Below are 22,204 nucleotides of genomic sequence, written 5' to 3' on the forward strand. Positions count from 1 at the left end.
ATAATATATAAGTTTTTGTTTTTTTTAACCACAAAAAAATATGTTCGTTTTTCTTCTTTTCTTTTTTTTTTAAGACTCATTAGCATATATATATATATATATAGAGTAAATATCTTAACTGGGAATTATGATTTAATTAATCAAATTAAGATTTAACAATTAAATAAAATGATAACTAACATTTGAATTTAAATCTAAAACCTTATAGCTGTATTTTTTTTTATTTGGAACTTATAATATGGAATCAGATTTTTATTTTTTATTTTTTTTCCTCTTTTACCATGAGGGATGTTTAAATTTTCTTGATAAATTTCATATATTTCCGGCGGAATTTTCATTCACTTTTTGGTAACTTCACTTCCGGCAGATTTAGACCGAAAGTACGTTTGAACTTTGAAGAGATTTCGGACCTTGAATCCAGACTTTTTTATTTCTGGGTCAAACTTTGCGTATATCTTTTGATGAAGCACTTTTCGTTCAATGAAATGGGCCATAGCAGTTTAGGAAATAGACAGAAATCTTGATTGAAGCCCAAGTGCCTTTTTATTTAATTATTTATCGGAGAAAAGAAAAAGTAACTACAGAATCCTTCTCCTTCAAGTAAAGAGAGGTTAGGAATAAGGTTTTGATTTTTCCATTTAAAAATAAAAATAAAAGGTAAAGTGAGGTTGGGTGCAGCATTAAAGAATGCTTTCTGAGTTGTGAAATGCTCTACGCTAGCATATGAAAGATCTATGTTGATGGCCAAAAACAAAAGAGATAGATTTACATCATTTTATTTTATTTTATGGAGTAATTTATTTTATAAGTGTTTTTGCTACTTTTCCTGAGAAAAATTAAAACATAATTATTGCCATAAAACTTATAAGATGCAGGTAAGCGGGTAGGAAAACATCAATATGCTGCTTTTTCCTAAGCTTCCCAAGTATATTTATGCAAACAACCAATTTTTTGGTATGGAAAAACGAACCATATATTGTATTCAATTTATTATTATCATTTCTTTTTTAGCTTTTTATTTGCAATCCTTCCCTACTTATCAATTTAAAATATGTAAGGTTAATTACACACTGTATTTTTAATTTCAAGCTTTTGTAATTAAGATTTTTAATTTTTTAAATTAGCAAGTTAAACCATTGATTTTTTAATTTATTCCAAATAAGAATTTATTTGACTTTTGACTACAGGATTTAATAATCATCTTAAGTGATTAATATTATATTGTATTAATTTTCAAATTAAAATATCAAAAATAAATAACTTGAAAGAGATTGAGAAATTAAGATGTTCCAATTAGATTGGTATCTCCCAAAATCCAAAACTCAAACAAGTTAATTTTCAAATTAAAAAATACTAAAAAATTTTGCATTTAATATCCTTTATTTGAAAAAAAAAATGATATTTCAAACCAATGATTTTCCAATCATAAATGTGAATGGCTAACCAATTAAACCAATTTCACTTGATAACTAGTAGTAAACTACATCAAATTTTAATTTAGAAGATACTAAAAATGCAATTTTAGAGCTAGTTTTGAAATTGTATAATTTAGTATCTTCTAGTTTAAAAATTATATATTTTAATATCAGTTGTATGAGATAGCTGTTAAGCTTGTTAATCAAATGTTAAAAAAAAATGTTCCAAATTATAATATATTACAAAAATAATGGTCTAAATTGTTAAGTCAAAAAGTTAAGGATTTAAAACAACATTATGATTGGATTGAAGGGGGGGAAGGAAAAGAAAGGAAAATATTTGTTGTTTGGATGATTAATAAATGGAAATAAAAGGACAAGATATGAAAGATAATATGTATTTTTGTATGGTAATAATAAAGTAATTTTGGAATATTAAAAAATTCATTAAAATTTTTTGAACGGTTCTATTTATATTATAAATTTTTATACCCACACTAAGTTCTACATACACTAATTTTTATTTTTATTTTTATTATTTATGCCGACCATTTATATCGAATTTAGACTTATATATAATTAAATACATTTACCAAATTTATTACTCCTAATTCCTTTTTAAATTAAATCCATACATTACATTACAGCCTTAATTCCCATATCTCTGTCATCTTCAAAAATTCTTATTGATATTCCTTCTCATATGTAGCAGCCTAGAACATCTAAACTTATAATCACATTCATTCATCAGCTTGTTCTTCACTGTCAATTTCCTGGCTTCTTTTACTTTTTTTTCTTCTTATTCTATTTTTTTTTTTACAAAAACTATAATAAATCAAAATGGAAGACAGTTGTTTGACTGGGTTCTATATTCTTCATTTTCAATAATCCCTCTTGGATGAGTTCATCTGCAAAAAATATTCCTTTCTTTTCATTTTTTTCTTTTAATTTTTAACTTTTCTTATTTTAATCCAATATATATAACCCAGACAAATACGTTTCCATTTGGATTACATAATCAAAATATTTCTTCATAGCCTAATATATATAACCTCGATAGATATAATTTATCGGGATTATATATACCCAATGAATTCATTCTGTTTGAATTATATAACTCATATATGATTGAGTAATTCAGTATATGTAACCTGATGGATACAGTTTATCCAAGTTATATATACTAAACAACTTTATATATCTTTATGTTTCCATCCAAATTATATAATCTAGATATCACTAAAGTAATATGGTATACCCAAACATGTTTATTCGTCCAGACTATGTTTATTAAATTAATTTACAAATCATTCAAACAATTATTTTTTTTAGTATACAAAATTCGAATCTGATTAAGCTATTCGAGGTACATATATCGAATAATTTTACAGTATATACAATAAATATATATGATTGGAAGAATATATATAATGAAAAATAAACAAAAATTAAAATTAAATAAAAAAATACGGAGAAAGCAAATAAATAATAAAAAAAGCTAAATACTTACATTTTTAGAATTAAAAGGAATTATTTACCAATTATTTTTGTCGCTTTTTTCCCTTTTGATTGCTAAACTCCATTGTTTCCATTTTTAAAATTTATTTTATTTTTCTAAAAGTCTATTATGGTATACATAACAATTTATTTTAATTTTATTTGCGTATTTAAGGGTATTTATGACTTTCTAACTAATTATATTTTTGAAGTATTGAAAAAATAATTAAAAATGTAATGTGAGTATCAAAATTTATAGTATGAGCAGAATCACCTAAATTTTTTTTCTTTCAATCAATTTCCTATCAATTTTGGATGGAAAACAAACATAATAAAGTAAAAGAACCAATTTCCTGTATTTCCTTCCTTTTTCTTTCATTTCCATTTCATTTTAACTATCCAAACAGTAGATTTAAATCTTTTTTTTCTTATTCCATCAATTTAAACATAGTATAAAAATTAAGGTATCAAAATACAATTATTTTTAAAACATATATAATTGAATCGTACTTGGTTAATTAAAATGCTTGCAGGGTTCAAGCAAGATTTTTTTTTTTTTTTCCCCCCTCCAATACAAAGGAGGCTAAATACCCAAAGTAAACTAAACTAGATATAAGGGGAGTACACAGAATCCACACAATTATGTTCCTTTTTTTTTTTTTTCCTTTTCTTTTTTTTTTTTTTTTTGATAAACATGCAATTATCTATAAGGACATCACGGCTAACCTTCATATTAGCTTTATCTTACTTTTAGTTTTCAAGAACATTAGCACCAAAGTTTACCATGACGTAAAAATTGTGCTCAATTTGCTGCATAGAGTATAACGGATAATTCTTTTTCCTCCTTTCATTTTTTTTTCCCCCGTAATAGAGGAATATTGTTAAACTACCACTTTTCCTTTTGTTGATTTCACTAGCTATCAATAGTTTTCTAGGATAAAGATATATAATTATGTAATGTAAACAAATGAAAGGATTGAACTTTAATTCTGTTTTTCCCCCAATATTCTCTCCATATATTTTAAGGATTTAATTATACAATGTCACAATTGGACATGGTGTTCTTCTGGGTTTCATAAGCTTGCTGGGCTTTTTAAAACATTGAGTCGATCCTCAGCCATGGAGGTTTAATTTGTTGGTCTGATCTAAAGGTTTGGGGCTCGGTCCGCTCACCGCATTAGATTTAGAAGCCAGTATCAAATAAATTGAGCAATTTCTTCAACCAAACTTGATGCAGAATTTTAATAACCAAAAAAAAAAAAAAAAAAAAAGAAAAAGGGAAAAAAATAAAACTTGATACGGAATTTTGCACAAAAGCCCAACAAAGAAAGAAAATAAGTTTCTATAAAAACTATTATTTTATGGAAATTGATCTTGAGCTAGGGTCGAAAGAACAAGATACTTAACCTAATAATTAAGCAATTAATCTTGTATAATAAGAAGATATGTAGGATTTTAATCAAAAAGAGAAAGAAAGAAGATATATAGAATGATCAACTTTAGAGATTTGATAAGGTTAGGTGAGATTTCTTTGCTAAATTTATGAAAGCTACCATTAATGATATATGACTGATTTAAAATTATTCATTCATATTCATTTCATTGTTTGTTAAATCTATGAACTATTTATAATATCAAATTGGGACAATACAAAGTCCACTTACATTGCCATTTTTTCATCAACCACTAGCAGATTCGCTAATTCAGATCACTACGAGCGCTAGCTCTGAATGGAAATTTTTTTTAAAGAACCTATAGAGATACACACTTTATCCCTACATAATATACATACTAAAAGAATTAAAAAGTGATCTACACGATTTCTCCATATGTATTCTGACTAATTCCTTTTTTCTTAAAAAGAAAAAAAAAAAAAAACATAGTAAGTAATGGGGTTCTTTCTTTCTCTTTTTATTTTTTTATTTTTTAAATGTTAATCAAACATATCATGATGTGTTTTGATTGATCAATTTAATCACAACAGATAAATATCTTTTGATTTTGGGAGAAGCATTTTAGTTTCTAATAAGTACTGGAAATTCACAGTTACCCTTTTTATTGAGATAATTTTATCATATCGACAATAAAATATTGCTTATTTATATTATTAAAGTTACTTGGGTATTGTTCAACAAGACAGAGTGATAATGATGATGGGGAATTCAAATTTAGCTTATTTTTAATATCATATACGTATATAAAAATTACCCAACTACAAATCCTAGCTTTTCTATCCCAAGAATCTTACAAAGTAAGATTTATTTATTTCGAACTTTCAGTTCAAAAGAGCAAGATGGCACTTCCAAAATCAACAGTAATTAATTAATAAATTGTATTAGAAATTAAATTAAGCAGTTTTATATGCATAAACAGAATCATAAGCCGTATACAGCGCGTGCTTCAACTTGCAAATTTTATATGTAAACCCACGAGGCATTGTCTCCGAGTGAAACCAAATCCTAAAATAGAAAAAAAAGTAGAAACATTTCAGCTTTTTGTACCAAACTTTTATGTAATTTTCTTTTTCCTTTTGATATTATATATTTATTGTCATCCAATTAATATTATATGCATTCGTTCTTTAAAATAAGTGTACAAAAGTAACATCAGTGGGCCTAGGAGTCAAACTTTATTTATTTTTTTTTTTTCGGCTGGAGCTTAAAACTAACTTAACGACCGCACGCCCAAATTCCACGTGGGCCTAACACTTCACAAACATATTTACAATTTTTAAATTTTTAAATTTTAAGTAGAACTGATGTCCAATCAACTCTTTAAAAGTTATTATTCTTTATTCTCTATCTTTATTGAATTTCAGCAGTTATTGCTCAAGGGAGGTCTAAAAGTGAGCATTCTTAACCACTTAGAATTAAAAAAAAAAAAAAAAAGACAAAAGTTTTTGATAGGTTTAATTGCTTTTTTATACCTTTTAACTTTTGTTTTAGGATTTTGTAATTTAAATTTTTAATTTTTAATTTATACATTTAATTTTCCAATTTACTGTAATTTGGACCTTTTTAATAAAACACAATGTTATTTTTTACATGATTAATATTAAATTATATCAATTAAAAAATATTAAAGTGTAAAATTTTAAAACTAGTTATAAAAATTTGTATTTTCATTTTATTTGAGTTTGAAATCTGATCAAGTTTAATACTGTCAAGTGACTTAAATCATTTTTTTTTTTATATAATAAAGCATGTAAAATTGCAACATTCTAAAAATAGTTTTAATATTTTATACTTTAATATCTTCTAATTTGAAAATTGATACAATTTAATATTTGTCATGTGAGATAGTCGTTAAACCATATAATCAAACTTCAAATAATATCCAAATTATAATAAAATGAAAAATTGATGATCTAAATTATTAACTTGAAAATTTAAAAGTTTAAATTGCAAAACTTTAACAGATAAAATATAATATTTAGTTTACAGGACTTGATTTGCCTTATTTATAATGATCTCACAACTTTAAATTTTTTTTTTTTTTGAGTTAAATACACTCAGCTCCCTTGAACTATAACAGTTTTTGCACTTCACCATCTAAACTTAACAAAATGCAATATTGCTACCTGAACTATTGTTTTTATGTCCTTTTAGTGTAATTATGCATCTTCGATAATTGAATTTTTTGACATTAATCATATACAATTAATATAACTATATTAGAATACAGTTTTATTCTATTTTATTTCATTTGTAACTGAGGTTTACGTGGTGATGTGACATTTTTTTAAATTTATATAGTAAATTGCAAAAAGTGTAATAGTTTAGGAGCTCGCAAAGTATATTTAATCCTTTTATTTTTATTTTTGTGTTATTTATGCTACAAATGAGGATTCGAACTCAGCTATCTGAAATGTTTGTGTGATCCATAATTATTGATTTGATACATTATCTCTTTTTTTTTTTTTTTTTTTGGCGTCAATAGTTGTTATGCCGGTGAGAATGTATTACCACTTTACCAGTGAAAAATGCTCGAGTTGTTCATTCATTTATAATTACCATGTTTAGACGAGTTAAAAGAAAGTGTGAGGGAAGTAGCCAGGTCAAAGAATAATAACCAAACTGTATATATACATATTGCGGGAAACCAAATACGGCAACACTTTGTGGAAGGAACCAAAGAAAAACACAAAAAAAGAATTAATAAATTCAATTGTTGACGGAGTGACCAACACCGGGACTGTGACCCGGTGAAGTGGGTCGGAAATCATCAACATGCTCTGCCGGTTTACTCGACGTTTGTTCTTGGTGCAATGAAACCACATGGTGGTTTGCTGCTCCACCACTACTCTGAGTGTTCTTCTTCTCTTGACTACGCCTTGACTTCAAATGCCTTCCCTCGATATGCACCACTTCATGGCTTATTATCATAAAGACCAGCAAACTAGTACAAATGGTGCTCATGACCGTCGTGATATTGGCCATATGTTCTATATATATATATATATATATATATATGGAGAAAGAGACAGAGAGACAAAGAGTGTAGGAGAGGAAGAGAGTCTTTGATCTATGAGAAGTAGTAGTAGTGGTGGTGCAAAAACCTATAGTTCTACAGTGGTATTTAAGCTATAAGGTGTTGAGAGAGAGAGAGAGATGAAGAATAATGCAAAACCTTATCAGAGTATGATAGGGGCCGGACGGGTAAGAGGGGAAGGGGGGTTCGAAAGACAAAAGCATGTGGGAGGTCCTTAGCAGTGGGAAGATTCCATGGAGTACAAGCAAGTTAAGGACATCATGTATAAAAAATCAAAACATAAAAGGGAAAGATCTACAAAAGAAGAAGAAGTGGACGGTTTCTATTAACTGTTTAAATTCAACCTCTCCTTACAAATTCGAAGTTATTATTTCGGTTCCAGTGGCTAGTTGTCTATATTCTGTCTGCCCCCCCTCCCCTATGGCCCATGGATTGCAACTGTAAGTGGTTTCTATTTTTTTATTTTTTATTTATTTTATTTTTTTATTTTTATTTTTTTATTATTATTATGATATAATCTGTCAGAGATCCCCTGGCTTTGTCCTAAAGGACTACTAAATATATATAAAACAGGAGCTTGAGATCTTTCCCGGGCTATTGGATCTTTGATACATACATATCATATCAGTTTGATTCCTGGTCCTTGATAGTCATTACTTTTGCTCTTCATACATACCAAGGGCTGCGTTAGTATAGGGCCGACTTTATTTTTCTACTCTTACCTCCCTTTAATCACATGCACCTCAATTCCCACTAACCCTTGCCACTATATTGCCTGCCATCGCTGTTCATTTGGACTGTTCCTTTCACATATTACTTCCATATATATATATATATATATATACACTATTACATATAAATAATGTTCATATAGGTTCCATGCGTTGATTTTGATGCAAATTATTATTATTATTTTTTTTCACGGATTACTTCGAACCCAAAATTTAGGAATATATTGTTAGTGCTTTTACTACTAAGCTTATAAGCTTATTAATAGTATACATTTGATGAAAATTAATTGTATCTCACAAATTTTGTACTTTTATTTTCTTTTTGGCAGACCGCTTGACCCAACTAATTTAATATAATGGTAGCCCACCATGTATATAAATTACCTTTATTAGTTTTTAGTTCAGGTATTAAAAATTGGGAAGCTTTGGACATGATCATTAGGTAGCAAACCGACAAATATTCTGGCAACATATTATTTAAAAAAAAAAAAAAAAAACTAAATTAGACTATTCCTCTCAACTTGGAGAGCTCAGTCTGTTGCATTGCATTAACTATAATATCGTTAAAATGCATCGACAGCTATTCATGGACCCCAACCTTCTCTCTCGTAGACCCTCCCCACTGTGCTATGTATATATGAAAATGTGTACTGTAATGTTCTTAATAACTTTTATTTACTCCTAATGATGCACTGAGGTTGGGGTAGGTCTATGAAAGATTTCTAATTAAGATTACTTTATTTTTTTTTTAAAGATATCTCTAATGGTGGTTGAAGTGCTTTGAATATAGTACTTTCATGGTTGAAAGAATTTTATGGTTTTAATGATTTATACTTTATTTATTTATTTTTTAATATCTCAAAAGCAAAGAAGAAGAAGAAAGAAAATTAAGGTCCAAAAAAGTATCTTTTTCTTTAATTCTCCAGGTTGAGAATTTTGAAGTATCACAATTAGGCGGAAAAGTATAACCGCCACTGGTTAATTTGTTTGCTAGTTTATACTATACATTAGACTATACATTTATATAGTGAATAAATAATAGACTATATATTATATATAAGAGTGAACAAATAATATGTACGGGGACTCATAAATTCGACCTAACGCAAAGGGGAGGGAACAAAAAAAAGGCCAAGCAACTTATATTCTGAAAATAAATGACGAAAGAAAACTTTTGTATGAAATAATGAATGAAGGACATTCGACTCAAAATCTATTTTGTTTTCGTGAAGAAGGGATCGAATAGTTACTGTTACAGTAGTGAAATTTAATTTACTCGTAAAACAAAGATGGAGATGACCACCATATCATTAGTAGAATATAAATAATATTCTTTGGTAGCTATATACGACATCATGTCGTTAGGCTGGAAATGGAATTTTATAGGGTTGGTAAGCCAACAATATTATAATAACACTGATTTTGTGGTATGCAGGGTCTCAATTTGATCATTTTCTCGAGAAACTAACAAGGACGTTATTGTGGACACAATGTTTTCGTATCCACCGCCCCCAGATTCTATCTCTCCCAGGATCTAGCCCCCATAAGCCTACTTACCTACTAAACTAATGACGACAGCATGCACAAGTAATTAATTTACAATTATGGGAAAAATGCTAATTAATCCGTAAACTTTACTATACTCCCTGTTAACAAATATGGTAATCAAAATTTGCTAATTAATTAAAATTACATTATTTTTTTCTTTTATTGTTATATCAATGTGGTAAACTCTGATAATGTAACAAATTCATGGTGGCTTATGGGTGGTGTTTTTGTTTTTTGATGAAATTGTTGAATTTTAGACTTTAAATCTCAACATTTTTTTAATTTTTATACTAAATTGAGTTAGCACTTAATCCCAAAGATTTAAGCTAATAGGAGATAAATAATTATTTTTTTTAATATTTTTCTCTAATAAATAGTTGCAGATTATTGACAATTTTCTCCCCTTTCTCATTATTATGAAAATTTGGATTAATTACATAGATATTTGGCTGATATAATAAATACGGTATTAATTCATTGTACATGTATCTCATATGTACTGATTGCCTGGTGGTCTATAATTTGCTATTATAATATGTCCTGCATTCATTTTGCAATTGGTGTGAATAATAGCTTTGAAATGGGCTTATTGTATGTTTTAGAGGCTTTTGTAGATGAACTGCCTATCGTCCTCATAACTTAACTAAGGCATCAACTTTCACATTTGAAACGAAGTTATATTTTTACATGGTGGATCTTTTATTAGATCAATCCGATATTTGTTCCTTAGGAAAAGAAAAAAAAAAAATCCTGACAATGTTTTTAAAGTAGAAAATTTTTCATTTGATGGATTTGTTTTTAAGGTCAAAAACATTTATATTTTTTACTTTCCAATTTAATTTGTTGCTGCATCAGTACTGAAGTTTGTAAATTACTGCATGATAATATAAGTAGCATGCATGCATGCATGCATGCATATCTTCTCTTTGATCCTTGCCAAAACATGATAGCATATATATGTTCTAGTGAAAATATATATATGAAGATGAGAGAGATGAAATTTTATGAGGGAACTGATAAAATACATAGAGAACAAATTGAAAGCTACTAGATATCACAACCTTAATACAGATGATTATCTAAAACAAAATGGGAAATACATATACATACAAACGGTCCAAACAGCTACAATTAATAGTACCGAATTAATGCAAAATACGAACACATGATTATTACTATTTTTTATTTTTATATTCTAGGGGTTGGAAATTGCAGTACTACACTAAATAATAATCATACATTATATTTTGTTGAGCAATACTTCTGTTGCTAGCCTGCTACAATTGTCACGTCCAATACAAAGCTAGCAAGTGGTGCAAAAGCGAGCAGGATGTGGTGGAAAGTGAGTGACTTAGACGTGAATGGAATGGCCAACACCGGGACTATGGCCGGGGGTGGTGGGTCGGAAAGCATTTACATATCCTTCCTGATCTTTAACAACATGGTGCAAGTGGCTTGGCCGCCTTGCGAAGCGATGAACTATGGTGGTTTCTCCTGCTATGGCTGTCGCATCAGGACTCAAAGGTTCCACAAACTTGGAGTCCTTCCTTAGCTTCAAATTTCTTGCTTCAATAGACATGACAAATTCATTAGACAAAACCATTAGTGCAAAAAACAAGCAAATGTAACTGGCATTGGCCATTGGAGCAAGGTTTATAATAATAATAATAATAATAATAATACTTGCTGAGCAAACTTAGCTCTATAGCCAAACTCAAGCTCAAATATATGAGAAACTGAGGGAGAGATATGTATAGCTATAGTGAGCTAGAGGGAGGAAAACTTGGTACTTAGAATTGCTTCTACTATCGGTATTTATAGAATTAAAAAGTCGAGCATGTGAGGCTGACTGATCATCTAACTCTTGTTTAAAGTAAAAATCCCAAAGTTTGAGGAAAATTAACTTTTGCGTAATATATATATGCATATATATATATATATGTGTGTGTGTGTGTGTGTGTGTGTGTGTGTGTAATCTTTGTATTTATAAAAAAAACCAAGAAATATCTTACAAAAATAAAAATAAATAATTAATGGTATGAAAGATTAAAAATGCTGACGGACCGGCCGCCATTCAACGGCTCTACGCTCTTATCGGTAGTAGCGACTTGTAAATTGTTCAATACTTCGAACACATGAAAATTCTTTTACTTACGTTTTCCCGGGCAGAATATCCTCCATAACAAAATTCTTCCATCAATATTTACTCCACATTTGATAAAAAGATAAAATCAGATTTTAATTGGTTTTAAAGAAAATTAATAGTTTCTTGAATAAAATTCAAAACTTTAAAAATATGATTCAATGATGAATTTCCAACCAGTAAAATTTATGAGTACGTAACTTGATATATATTGGATTCAAATGAGATACACTTAATGATTTAGATGTTGTTTTAAAAAAAGAAAATTATTTAGATTTTGTTTTTAACGTAAGATGATAAGTTAGAATACAACAAGTTTTATAAAGTAAAAGATTTCAATCCACTAATTTGGTAATTACTTCTATATCATGAGATTTTTTTTTTTAAAATTTTTTTCTGAGTGACGATAAAGCCTAAGGTTAAATTTAATACATATAGAATGAATATCGAAATGCAATGAGCATATTCTAATGTCACAGACTGTTTATTATGTTATTAATTAGTTGAGAAATAAAAAAATACATATGTTATTTGGTTTATTTAAAGGAAAACGAACATAAAATAGGAATTCCGAGTCATAATGGGATAACCATTCCACACTTTAAGGATGTTGATTCCATCATTACCTCATACATTCACATTTTATTAATACAATCTCTTTTTATTTTTTCCCTATTATAATATACCTACAATTTTAATCTAGTGGGTTAGTTAGCTCATCATATAATGTATGATACTAATGTGGTAAAATACTAAATAGGAAAAAAAAGAAAATGCATTAAATTTTCATTCTTTTCAACAAAAAAATTAGTGTCCTATACACATTATATAACAATTTTTTTGACTACCATTAAAAAGTTCATACTCTCTTACTAGGTTTTTAATATTAAAATATAAAAATAAATATTATAAGTTAATATTATCATCTGGGATTTGCTAATTCTATCTTTAAATATCCAAGCAAAGTAACACATTATATCATAATAGAATGTTCATTCTTGACAATCATTAAATCACATCAATAATTATAATTTAAAATTTAAAAAGTGATTAAATAAGAATCTAATAATATGTTAAAACTGTGAACTGTGTTGATATTCGTAAATTAATAATGTAATTTTAAATTTAATCTAAAAATGAAATCTCATGTCAGTTTTCATATTAAAAATCTTATTTGAACCTAATTGTATATACTTGCATATAATTTGTCCTTCTATTTACTCTGCTAGTTTTCTTTTCTACTACGTTTTCTAGTTTTTGATCACTATATAGTTTATTTTTGTAATGTTTCTCTCTATCATTGTTATTATTATTATTATTTGTTGTAACTTTTTTATAATTAATTTACATTTTCATTTTCTCTATCTATTTTATCTGCTTATAAATATACATTAGATATTTAATATCAATATATTGCAATCAGCTAGATTATTTATTAATGTAGCAATACAGCTAATTTATTGTTTGTTTCCTTTACTAATTTGTTTTTATCATTATCACCATTATTATTATTTTGCTAAGATTTACTCTATGATTAGAGTATTAAATGAACCCAAGCTAATTAATTAATAATCATCATGACAGTTTTAAATTAATAAAAAAATATTATTTTTTATTATTAAAAAAATAATAATCAGTAACATTTACATGTTAAATGATAATTTAAATAGTTATTATTAAATTGTTTATTTTTATAATTTTAATATAAAAATAATAAAATTACATTTTCAATTAAATTTTGTCATATACGTGGATAATCATCGCTAAAAATGAAAGATAACAATTTTTTTAAAAAAATTAGTAGCAAATTGTTGGTTATTTCCAAAAAAGAAGAAAAAAAAGTTGAAAGATGATGGGTCCCACTCATGTCAATCACGTGATCATAAAACAACATTTTCCATTAATTTTTTGTGTGTCCACTGTTCATTAATTAATAACTGATGTTATTATACAAAACAAATGAACCTGGCTGACATATGGGACTATTGGTAACTCATCGGACTAGTGGTGTACCCCAATTGTCACGTGGGTACAACCGTGGCAGACCGAATAGCCAAACACCGCATTCTATTTTGATATACGAACTTTAATGCCCAGGCAACTAGAATCGAACGGCCAGAGACATGTCCTCCACGCACTTACTTCTATTCACTTTCAATAAAATATAATTAATTTTAACTTAATTTATTCTTTCTTTAGAAAATCGATCGACCAAGCCAAACTTTTCAATTCCAGCTCTCCTTGTACTGCTCTACCTCTGCATTCAAAACTACAAGTTGCTATTAATTTGGACTGTCGAAGAAGGTCTTGGGAGATTCATTATGACCTAACCCTTTTGTTAATTACTTAAATCTGTTTTCAGCAGAAAAAAAAACCTTTCTTAATTTGTCTTTTTTTAGAGTTTCCAAAATTTTTAATTCAGTTTAGTTTGATAAATAATTAATAATCTTCTGCATGTTGTAGAAATCACTTCCTTAGACAACAAAATAAGTTAAAGAGATTAAGTTATCAATGCGCTTCCAATATTCTCGTAAAACGAAAAGAAAAGAAAAGAAAAAGAAAATTTGATTGGGTAACTTTTTAAAATTAGGCCACTGTATAAGTAACCGAGATTCTTTAGAAGTTAAAAAGAAGGAACTTTTCCATAAACAAGGCTTTTGTACGTGAAATCACAACTGTAAAAAGAGTTGCACATGGAGTGAATAATTTAACTCATTACCATTTTTATTTGGTTTGGATTCCTTTTGTCTTTCGACAACTGTTAAGAAGGAGCTATTCGTGACAAAAAAAAAAAGGTAGACTTATATTTATATACATATCTTTTGGCATGCTCTTTAAAGAATCTAGCTAGGCGTCTATATAATATGCATATAAATATTTAAAGAATACCAAAAAGAAAAAGTTAAATTAATGATAAAAAAAAATATTGATAATTCTTAAATTGATGGATCCAGACCAGCCTTTTTCAATTTTGCGGCTGGGGTTATATTATTTATATTTTTATTTAATAAAAATGCCAACCGGAAGTTACAACACAAGGAAAGAGATTGTAGTTTGATGCATGATCTTCTGGCTGATGCTGAAGAACATGCATATCCACCAAGCAAGTTGCTTGACATTAGGACTAACCACTTAATTTTCACCATGCGAACCACAAATCTTTGGTTAATTACCCTTACATCGTTATCAAATCTAACTTTATAGTCTGTCACCAAAAATAAAATCAAACTTTCTGGTCAAACTAACTTAATTAATTATAAGCATTAACCAAAGTGGGATTTGATTATTAATTACTATAAGTATGTTCAATGCATATTTGCATGATGGCTTGGAGAAGAATCACATGAATATTTTCAACATAGATCATATTATTGAATTTGCTGGAGCTTGTGGATATCCAATTAAGCATCTTAAATTAATTAACTCATAAAAACTAATAGATTGTCGCATCAAAGTACATGACTAGTCCCTTACGTGTGTGAGTGCGTGGTTCTCATCAAGTTTTATGTAATCCTTTTACAATTTTTCTACAACCTGCAGGCTTTTGTTATTTTCTACCATAGTATGTTTTGGCTGTTATATATATATAGTGCTTCTGCGATATGAATGGTCCGCATACGGATGCACCCAAAATCGATACTCTTTGATGAAAACATTGGTTCTGTTATACACTGTACACATCAAAGTCGACGTTTTCATCCAAAAAATATCGGTTTTAAATGGGGTCTACACCGTAAAATTTCCTTATATATATATATATATATGTATGTATATGTATAGGAAGAATCTTTAGTGCAGACATCCGTATTTTTTTATTTATTTTTAATACGACTATTACTTTAAAAGATGGTTTAAATTTATATCTGCATCTTAAAAAAATTGTAGACGTCCTCACTTGAGACACAATATATTATATATATAAAGGATCATTTTAAAAGTATACAATTGAGCTAGTCTTTTTTCAGGTTGATCAATGATATAAATTAGATAACAACCTTAATATAATATTGGCCAATTCATCTAATAAAAGATTTATGGGGTATTTACATTAGGAATACTTTACCGGTAACATCAGGCAGCTCATGTTGTTCCCTTGTATCCTGATTATACATCATCCATATGGCATGAAAACATTGCCAATGTAACATTTCGTAACAAGAAAACAATTATAATTTTAAATTTTTTTAACAAGGTTGATCGAGATTAATCAAACGGCATTCACAGTTAATTTTTTGGTACAGTTGGAGTTTCATCTTGATAGGGTATCAATACGAAGAACACTCTACAAATCCATAAACTAGCACCATGTTAGATTTGGTCGAAATTAGGTTCGATAAGTTATGGTAAGAATAAGATTTTATTCAAATCGACTAAGTTCAATCCTATTAAATGCAATTAACTTAAATTTAACGTGTAAATTGTTAAATACAATGGTTGCGACATAATATGTCAAACAGCTGGAGGTAGATTGTTGACGTATACGTCTTCTAGAATCTAGATTAACTCTTTTTATTCCATGTTAGTAAATCTATCACAACCTCTGTTTTGGTTAATTATTAGTGGGTCCGTCCATCGGCTGCTTAGTAGAAACTTGAAGTTTAACTAGCTAGTCTCAATTTTTTTTTTTTTTTTTGTTTCTTATGATCAGCAATTTTATAAAGAAATTAACCAATATTATCAATTTGAAATGGAGATTTTATATATCAACTAATTTTATTTTTATTCTGCCAGGGTAATACCGATAAGAATACACACATGATATTAACAAATGTATGTGTCGATTTAAAATCTCTGATTTTTAATTGTTGTCTAGATTTATATTGGCACTTTTTAAGGATTCTAAGAGGAATATCGTGCCTTTAAAAATTAATTATACAATATGGATTATTGTAGTTTCATTGTCAGTCTTGAAGTTGGGATAAAAAAATGCTTAGTCGTATATAGTCTTGTCATATGTATACTTAATTCAAAATTGTTTTCTTATATTACTTATTAAAAAATTCTCCAAATGAATCATTATATACTTTTTTGAAATTGAGAAACAGTGTTAGTTTGTGGTCAAATTACCTTATTGCACACCTATTTTTTCCACTTGTAGTTCTAATTATGCATTGACTTTATAGATTAGTCTGTCTCCATGCACATTACGCTTAAAAGAGTCCAGTAATTAAGCTATATATAATATATATATATATATATATAGAGAGAGAGAGAGAGAGAAGGAGAAAGAGAATGAGAATTGATAGAATCATCACTTTTATTTGCAAAAGAAATGTACGTAGCACACAACGATATGTATATACATATATATCATATATGATGAGACCATTAATCTCTTATACGGAGACAAGAACAGGGGAAGCAGAAAATAAGAAATATGGCTAGCTGTATAGCTACATGAGCTAGTCTAGCTGACGGAACTAAAAGCATAGTGTATATATATATATAAATATAAGAATCATAGTGATGGGCATTTGGTAATTTTACTTCCCCATACTATGTCCGGCACCAGGATATATATATATAGGGGAATTTTATTATGCAAACCGCAAGCAAAACCAACGTTTTTAAAAATCGTCAGCTTTGATTTATACAATGTATAATAAAATCGATATTTTTTTTGGATAAAAATATCGATTTTGAATACATTGCACTGTAAAAACCCTATATATATATATATATATAAATATAAATGACAACCATTAATTAATTGTACTGTATATATATATATATAAATATAGGAATTGCAGTGATGTGTGCGCATTTGGTAATTTTACTTTAATTCTTTCCCGTACCATGTCCAGCCCCAGGGCTGTGGCCAGGTGTAGTGGGGCGGAAATCTTCTTTGTCTCCGGCAACATAATGCCTACCGTTAGAATTCTGTCCTTGAGCTTCAACCGCTACTTGTTCATTCGAATGTCCAATTCCGTGGCCTTTACCTGGTGTGGTCGGTGCCGGTCGAAATGCATCTTTGTGTACTTCTGCACCTGAATTTCTTGATTCATCATCACTCGAACCAACTTGTTGATTATGTGTTTTGGTCGTCGTTGGTGGGGAATTTCCTCCCTTTCCCGGTGTCGTCGGTGTTGGTCGAAACGCTCGAACACCATGTTCTTGCTCCGCACCAGTACCACTGCTAGTAAGCTTATTCAAATCCTGCTTGTTCTTTGGCCTTAATTGCCTTCCCTGGATTGATACAATTTCATAACTGACTATCAATGCAAGAACAAAGGCACATTTGTAGATGACTTGGATAAATTCCATCACTAGTTATAGAGAGACTTACAAGGAAATTGAGGAGAAGGATTTTGTATATATGGAAAGAGTTGATTAAGAAGAATAAGCAAACACAATTTGACGGCGAGGTAGTTCTCGTCTGGTTCCGTATTTATAGTGGAAGCCAAGCAAGCCCTGTGAGGATCATAACCGCTAATTATTTCAATTATAAACTAATTATATGTGGGCCATGTGAATTTCAATTTGGACGGTTTGTATGTTATTAGAGGGCCCTATCAGGATTCTACATGATTAATTGACTTATTGATAGATATAACTTGATACTAGACAAATTTCAAACAAAATTTTCCCTAACTAGGATTCTATTTATATAAATTATATAATTTATTTCTGAAAGATATTTTCCAATTTGTCTTATTTATATAAATTATATAATTTATTTCTGAAAGATATTTTCCAATTTTTCCTAAAAGACAAATTGATGTAGACATTAAAAAAATAGAATCCATACACTCTTATAGTTTGTTATAGTGAACTTGCATCCATCATAAGGGGTGGATATAGGGTACATTCGTGCTCTTGAAAGGGGCCCAAAGCCTACTATAACATGAGCGGTATAGCATAATTATGTATGTGTACACCCACATACATATACATGTGTATATATATATATATATATATATATACGGAAATTCTATGGTGATGACGGTCCGCATGAGGATCGCAGTATTAGTGACAGTTTTTTATAGTATTAATTACGGTTTCTTAGAAAATCGTCACCAATACTATGAAAAACTGTCACCAATACTGTGGTCCGCATAAAGACCGTCCGCACTATAGACGGACTGTATATATATATATATATATTTGCAATGATAGTAGAGTAATCGAATATTAATAATGCAGGGAATTAAGTGATGATATTTAATTGGTTCGTTTTTTATTAACTTATTTTATTAAAAATTTACTTTTTATATGAATATATCAATAAATAATAGGGATATTTTCATTGGAAGTTCTTAAACTATATGCTTTATGACAGTTTAGTCCCAAAACTATTTTTTCAGACAATTTCATCTCTAAACTCATTTGAAGTGTTAGTCCAAATCCTTGATTCCATCCTAATATTTAACGGAACATGCATGTGCCTATCACATGCCGATTTTATAAGGGCTTTGAAGGTTATTTCCACTCCCAAGATGGACAAGCTTTAATATCCGGTTGCAGTTGGCATTCTCAACATGCCCTCCTCCTCTCATGACCTCCATTCTGATGGCTTTAACAATTCCGCAATATCAAATTCCAAATCATGTTCGATCCCTCAAGGATCTTTGGAGACCATTGATTAGGAATGGTCTAAGGCATATTTTCAACATGACCATTGATTATGTTAGTTTTTTAACTATATTTTCATACTTTTAAACATCAATTGATTTTCATTATTATTATGAAGAGTACTGGTGTAAAGATGATACATTTTAGCCATTGTTTTTTAACTTATAAATTAATTTTCTTGAAAGGATGGTAGGAAAACTGAAACTTATATGCTTCTCTAATAGATGTGTCATATAAACTTTTGATAATATAAATCTTATCCAAGAAAAGTCTTGGATAGCTAAGCTGAAATGGGATTTCATGAACCAAAATCCTATATTGCCGAGACTAAATATTTCTACTTTACTACTCACCATCTCTGTTGACAAAACCATCCCACAAACTCCAATGGAAGGTCATCCAAACTTTGGTGGAGAGAGATGTCAGGAGTGCAACAATGAACATGGTAAAAGGAACAAAGAGATGCATATTAAAAATGACTTTGAATGCCTTTATAAAATAGGCATGTGACAGCCCGTGCATGATTAGTCAAACATTTGGACAGAATTGGCAATTTGTACTAGTGGTGCACATTTCCAATTAGTTCAGGGATGAAATTGTCTAAAAAAATAATTTAGGAATTAAACAGTCATAAAGCATATAGTTTAGGGACTTTCAATAAAAATATCCTTAAAAACAGCGCTGTCTCAACAATTTTTGAGGCCCTAGGCCAAAAAAAATATTTAGGCTCATAATTAAATATTATTTTTTATAAGATAGATTTTTTGATATAAATTTTTTTTTTGCCTTTTTAGATATAAAATTACTAATTAAATTTTTATATTCAAGATTTGATAATAAATATTTTTCAATTGATAAATTTGCTAATTGTTTAATCTTTTTGAAATATAATTGAATATAAATAAGTTTTTATTAATTTCAATTTTGAAAATTTTTTTCCACTGAAACTGCACTAACAAAAAATAATAAATCTACACATAAGAAAAATATTTTATTTTATTTTTTTTAATTTCAGTTCTCAAAATAAATTTAACTAATTTATTTGAATTAAGATATAAAAAAAAAGTAAAAGCAAAAACTAGAGGAATACAAAGTCTAATTTTTTACAAACAGTAAGTTTAATTAGTAAATAATTAAAATAATGAATTCATAAAAAAAATTAAAATTAAAATTATTATGAGAAAAAACAGTATAAATTCATTAAAATAAATTATCACTTACAACCTTACTTTTTATTTTAAAATTATTTACATTAAAATTGTAAATAATATAGATTGGATATCAAGATTAAACAAATATAAAAGATGAGTGAGTGATGAGGGATGAAAATAAGTGAGTAAGATGAGAAAAAAATGCATAAATAAAAGAGAAAAAATGCGTAAATGAGAGAAATATTTAATATGTTTTTCTCTCTTTTTTATTATTAAAATATAATCAATATAAAATATAAAATGTTTAATTGAACTTAATTGGTATTATTTTTCAAATATAAAAATAGTTAAAGATGATTATTGCAATAAGTAATCAATTAGAATTCACCTAAAACCAAAGAATCAATTAAAGATAATTTTTTTTTAAGTCAAAATTCTTATACTTTTAAAATAAATTAATAATTATACTCTATTTAATATATGTATATTATATATATATATATATATATGGTTTTTTTTTTTTCAGGGGTCCCAAGAAAATGGAGGCCCTAGGCATGGGCATTAGTGGTCTATGCCTTAAGCCGGTCCTGCTTAAAAAATATATTAGCATATGATATTTAAAAATATTTTGACATCTTTATTATTATTATTATTATTTATTGTATGTATGTAAATCAAACCTTAAAATTGTGGTCGGGCGTTCCTTAAAATAATTATTTATTTTATGTATATAAACTAAATCTTACACGTATGGTCGGTCGTTGCTTAAAATGTCTTTACCAAATGACTTGCTTTATAATTTGTAGTCTTTCCAGCAGTTCCATTTTTCTTTAATTTTCTGATCTGACCATACATTGAATATTATAATATGAGACCGAAAACAATTTGGCGGTTTGTTGAGTGTAAGAACTCACTCATGTATCCAGCCATATTAGAGCTTGAATTCATAAGTCTCTAACGACACCATAAATCATAAATGGCTTTTGGTAGTGCTCAAGTGGTGGTATGCTTTGTGTTATTAATATGTTTGAATGGGTGCACGGGCGGTAATCTAAATGATCTGCTCTTTTTGACAAATTGAGTTGATCGAAGTTTGATTTGCTGATGAGATTAATAAAATCTATGAAAATTCTATAGCTTCCCCACCCCACCGAAATATGCACCATCAGAGATATGATTTTCTGTACTATTATATGTGGATGGCTGATATAGAAGCTTAAATTCTTTTTTAGTTTGTTCCAAATAATTAAATGAAACACCTGTAAGATGAAATATTAATTAATAATGTTGGTTGAAATATTTTGGTGAATTAATTTTTGCAGATTTTTGAAAATGGAGGGTTCAATGATTACTTCGCCGCAGAAAGGTAGTGGCTTTCAAGATTCCCTAGACTCGTGGACCACAAACAAATCCTTAATTTTTTTTTGATGAGCAATATCACTAAGTTCTCAATTTGTTTTCTAACTTCATCTGAAAGGCTTTGTTAGCTCATGAAAAGTTGGAAGCCATTTTTCGAAGTCTTTCTTTTCAAGGGCACATTTTATTAAATTAAATATAAACGTAATTAAATTTGATCTTATTTACACTTAGGGTTGCTGCCCAAGTAGCATTTCATAAACTATAAGCATCTATAACCGTATATGCCCTGCCAATTGG

At 28.4% G+C, this 22,204-nt stretch overlaps 1 protein-coding gene across 1 annotated transcript; it reads right to left on the bottom strand.

Annotated features, from left to right (window-relative positions):
* Positions 1-17,603: 17,603 nt before the first annotated feature.
* LOC132804461 (precursor of CEP9-like) lies at positions 17,604-18,089 on the bottom strand. The gene has a single exon (XM_060818865.1). The coding sequence runs from the start codon at positions 18,087-18,089 to the stop codon at positions 17,604-17,606; it is 486 nt and encodes a 161-aa protein (XP_060674848.1).
* Between the last annotated feature and the right edge of the window lie 4,115 nt (positions 18,090-22,204).

This window comes from Ziziphus jujuba, chromosome 7, assembly GCF_031755915.1.
Source record: "Ziziphus jujuba cultivar Dongzao chromosome 7, ASM3175591v1".
Taxonomy (NCBI): domain Eukaryota; kingdom Viridiplantae; phylum Streptophyta; class Magnoliopsida; order Rosales; family Rhamnaceae; genus Ziziphus; species Ziziphus jujuba.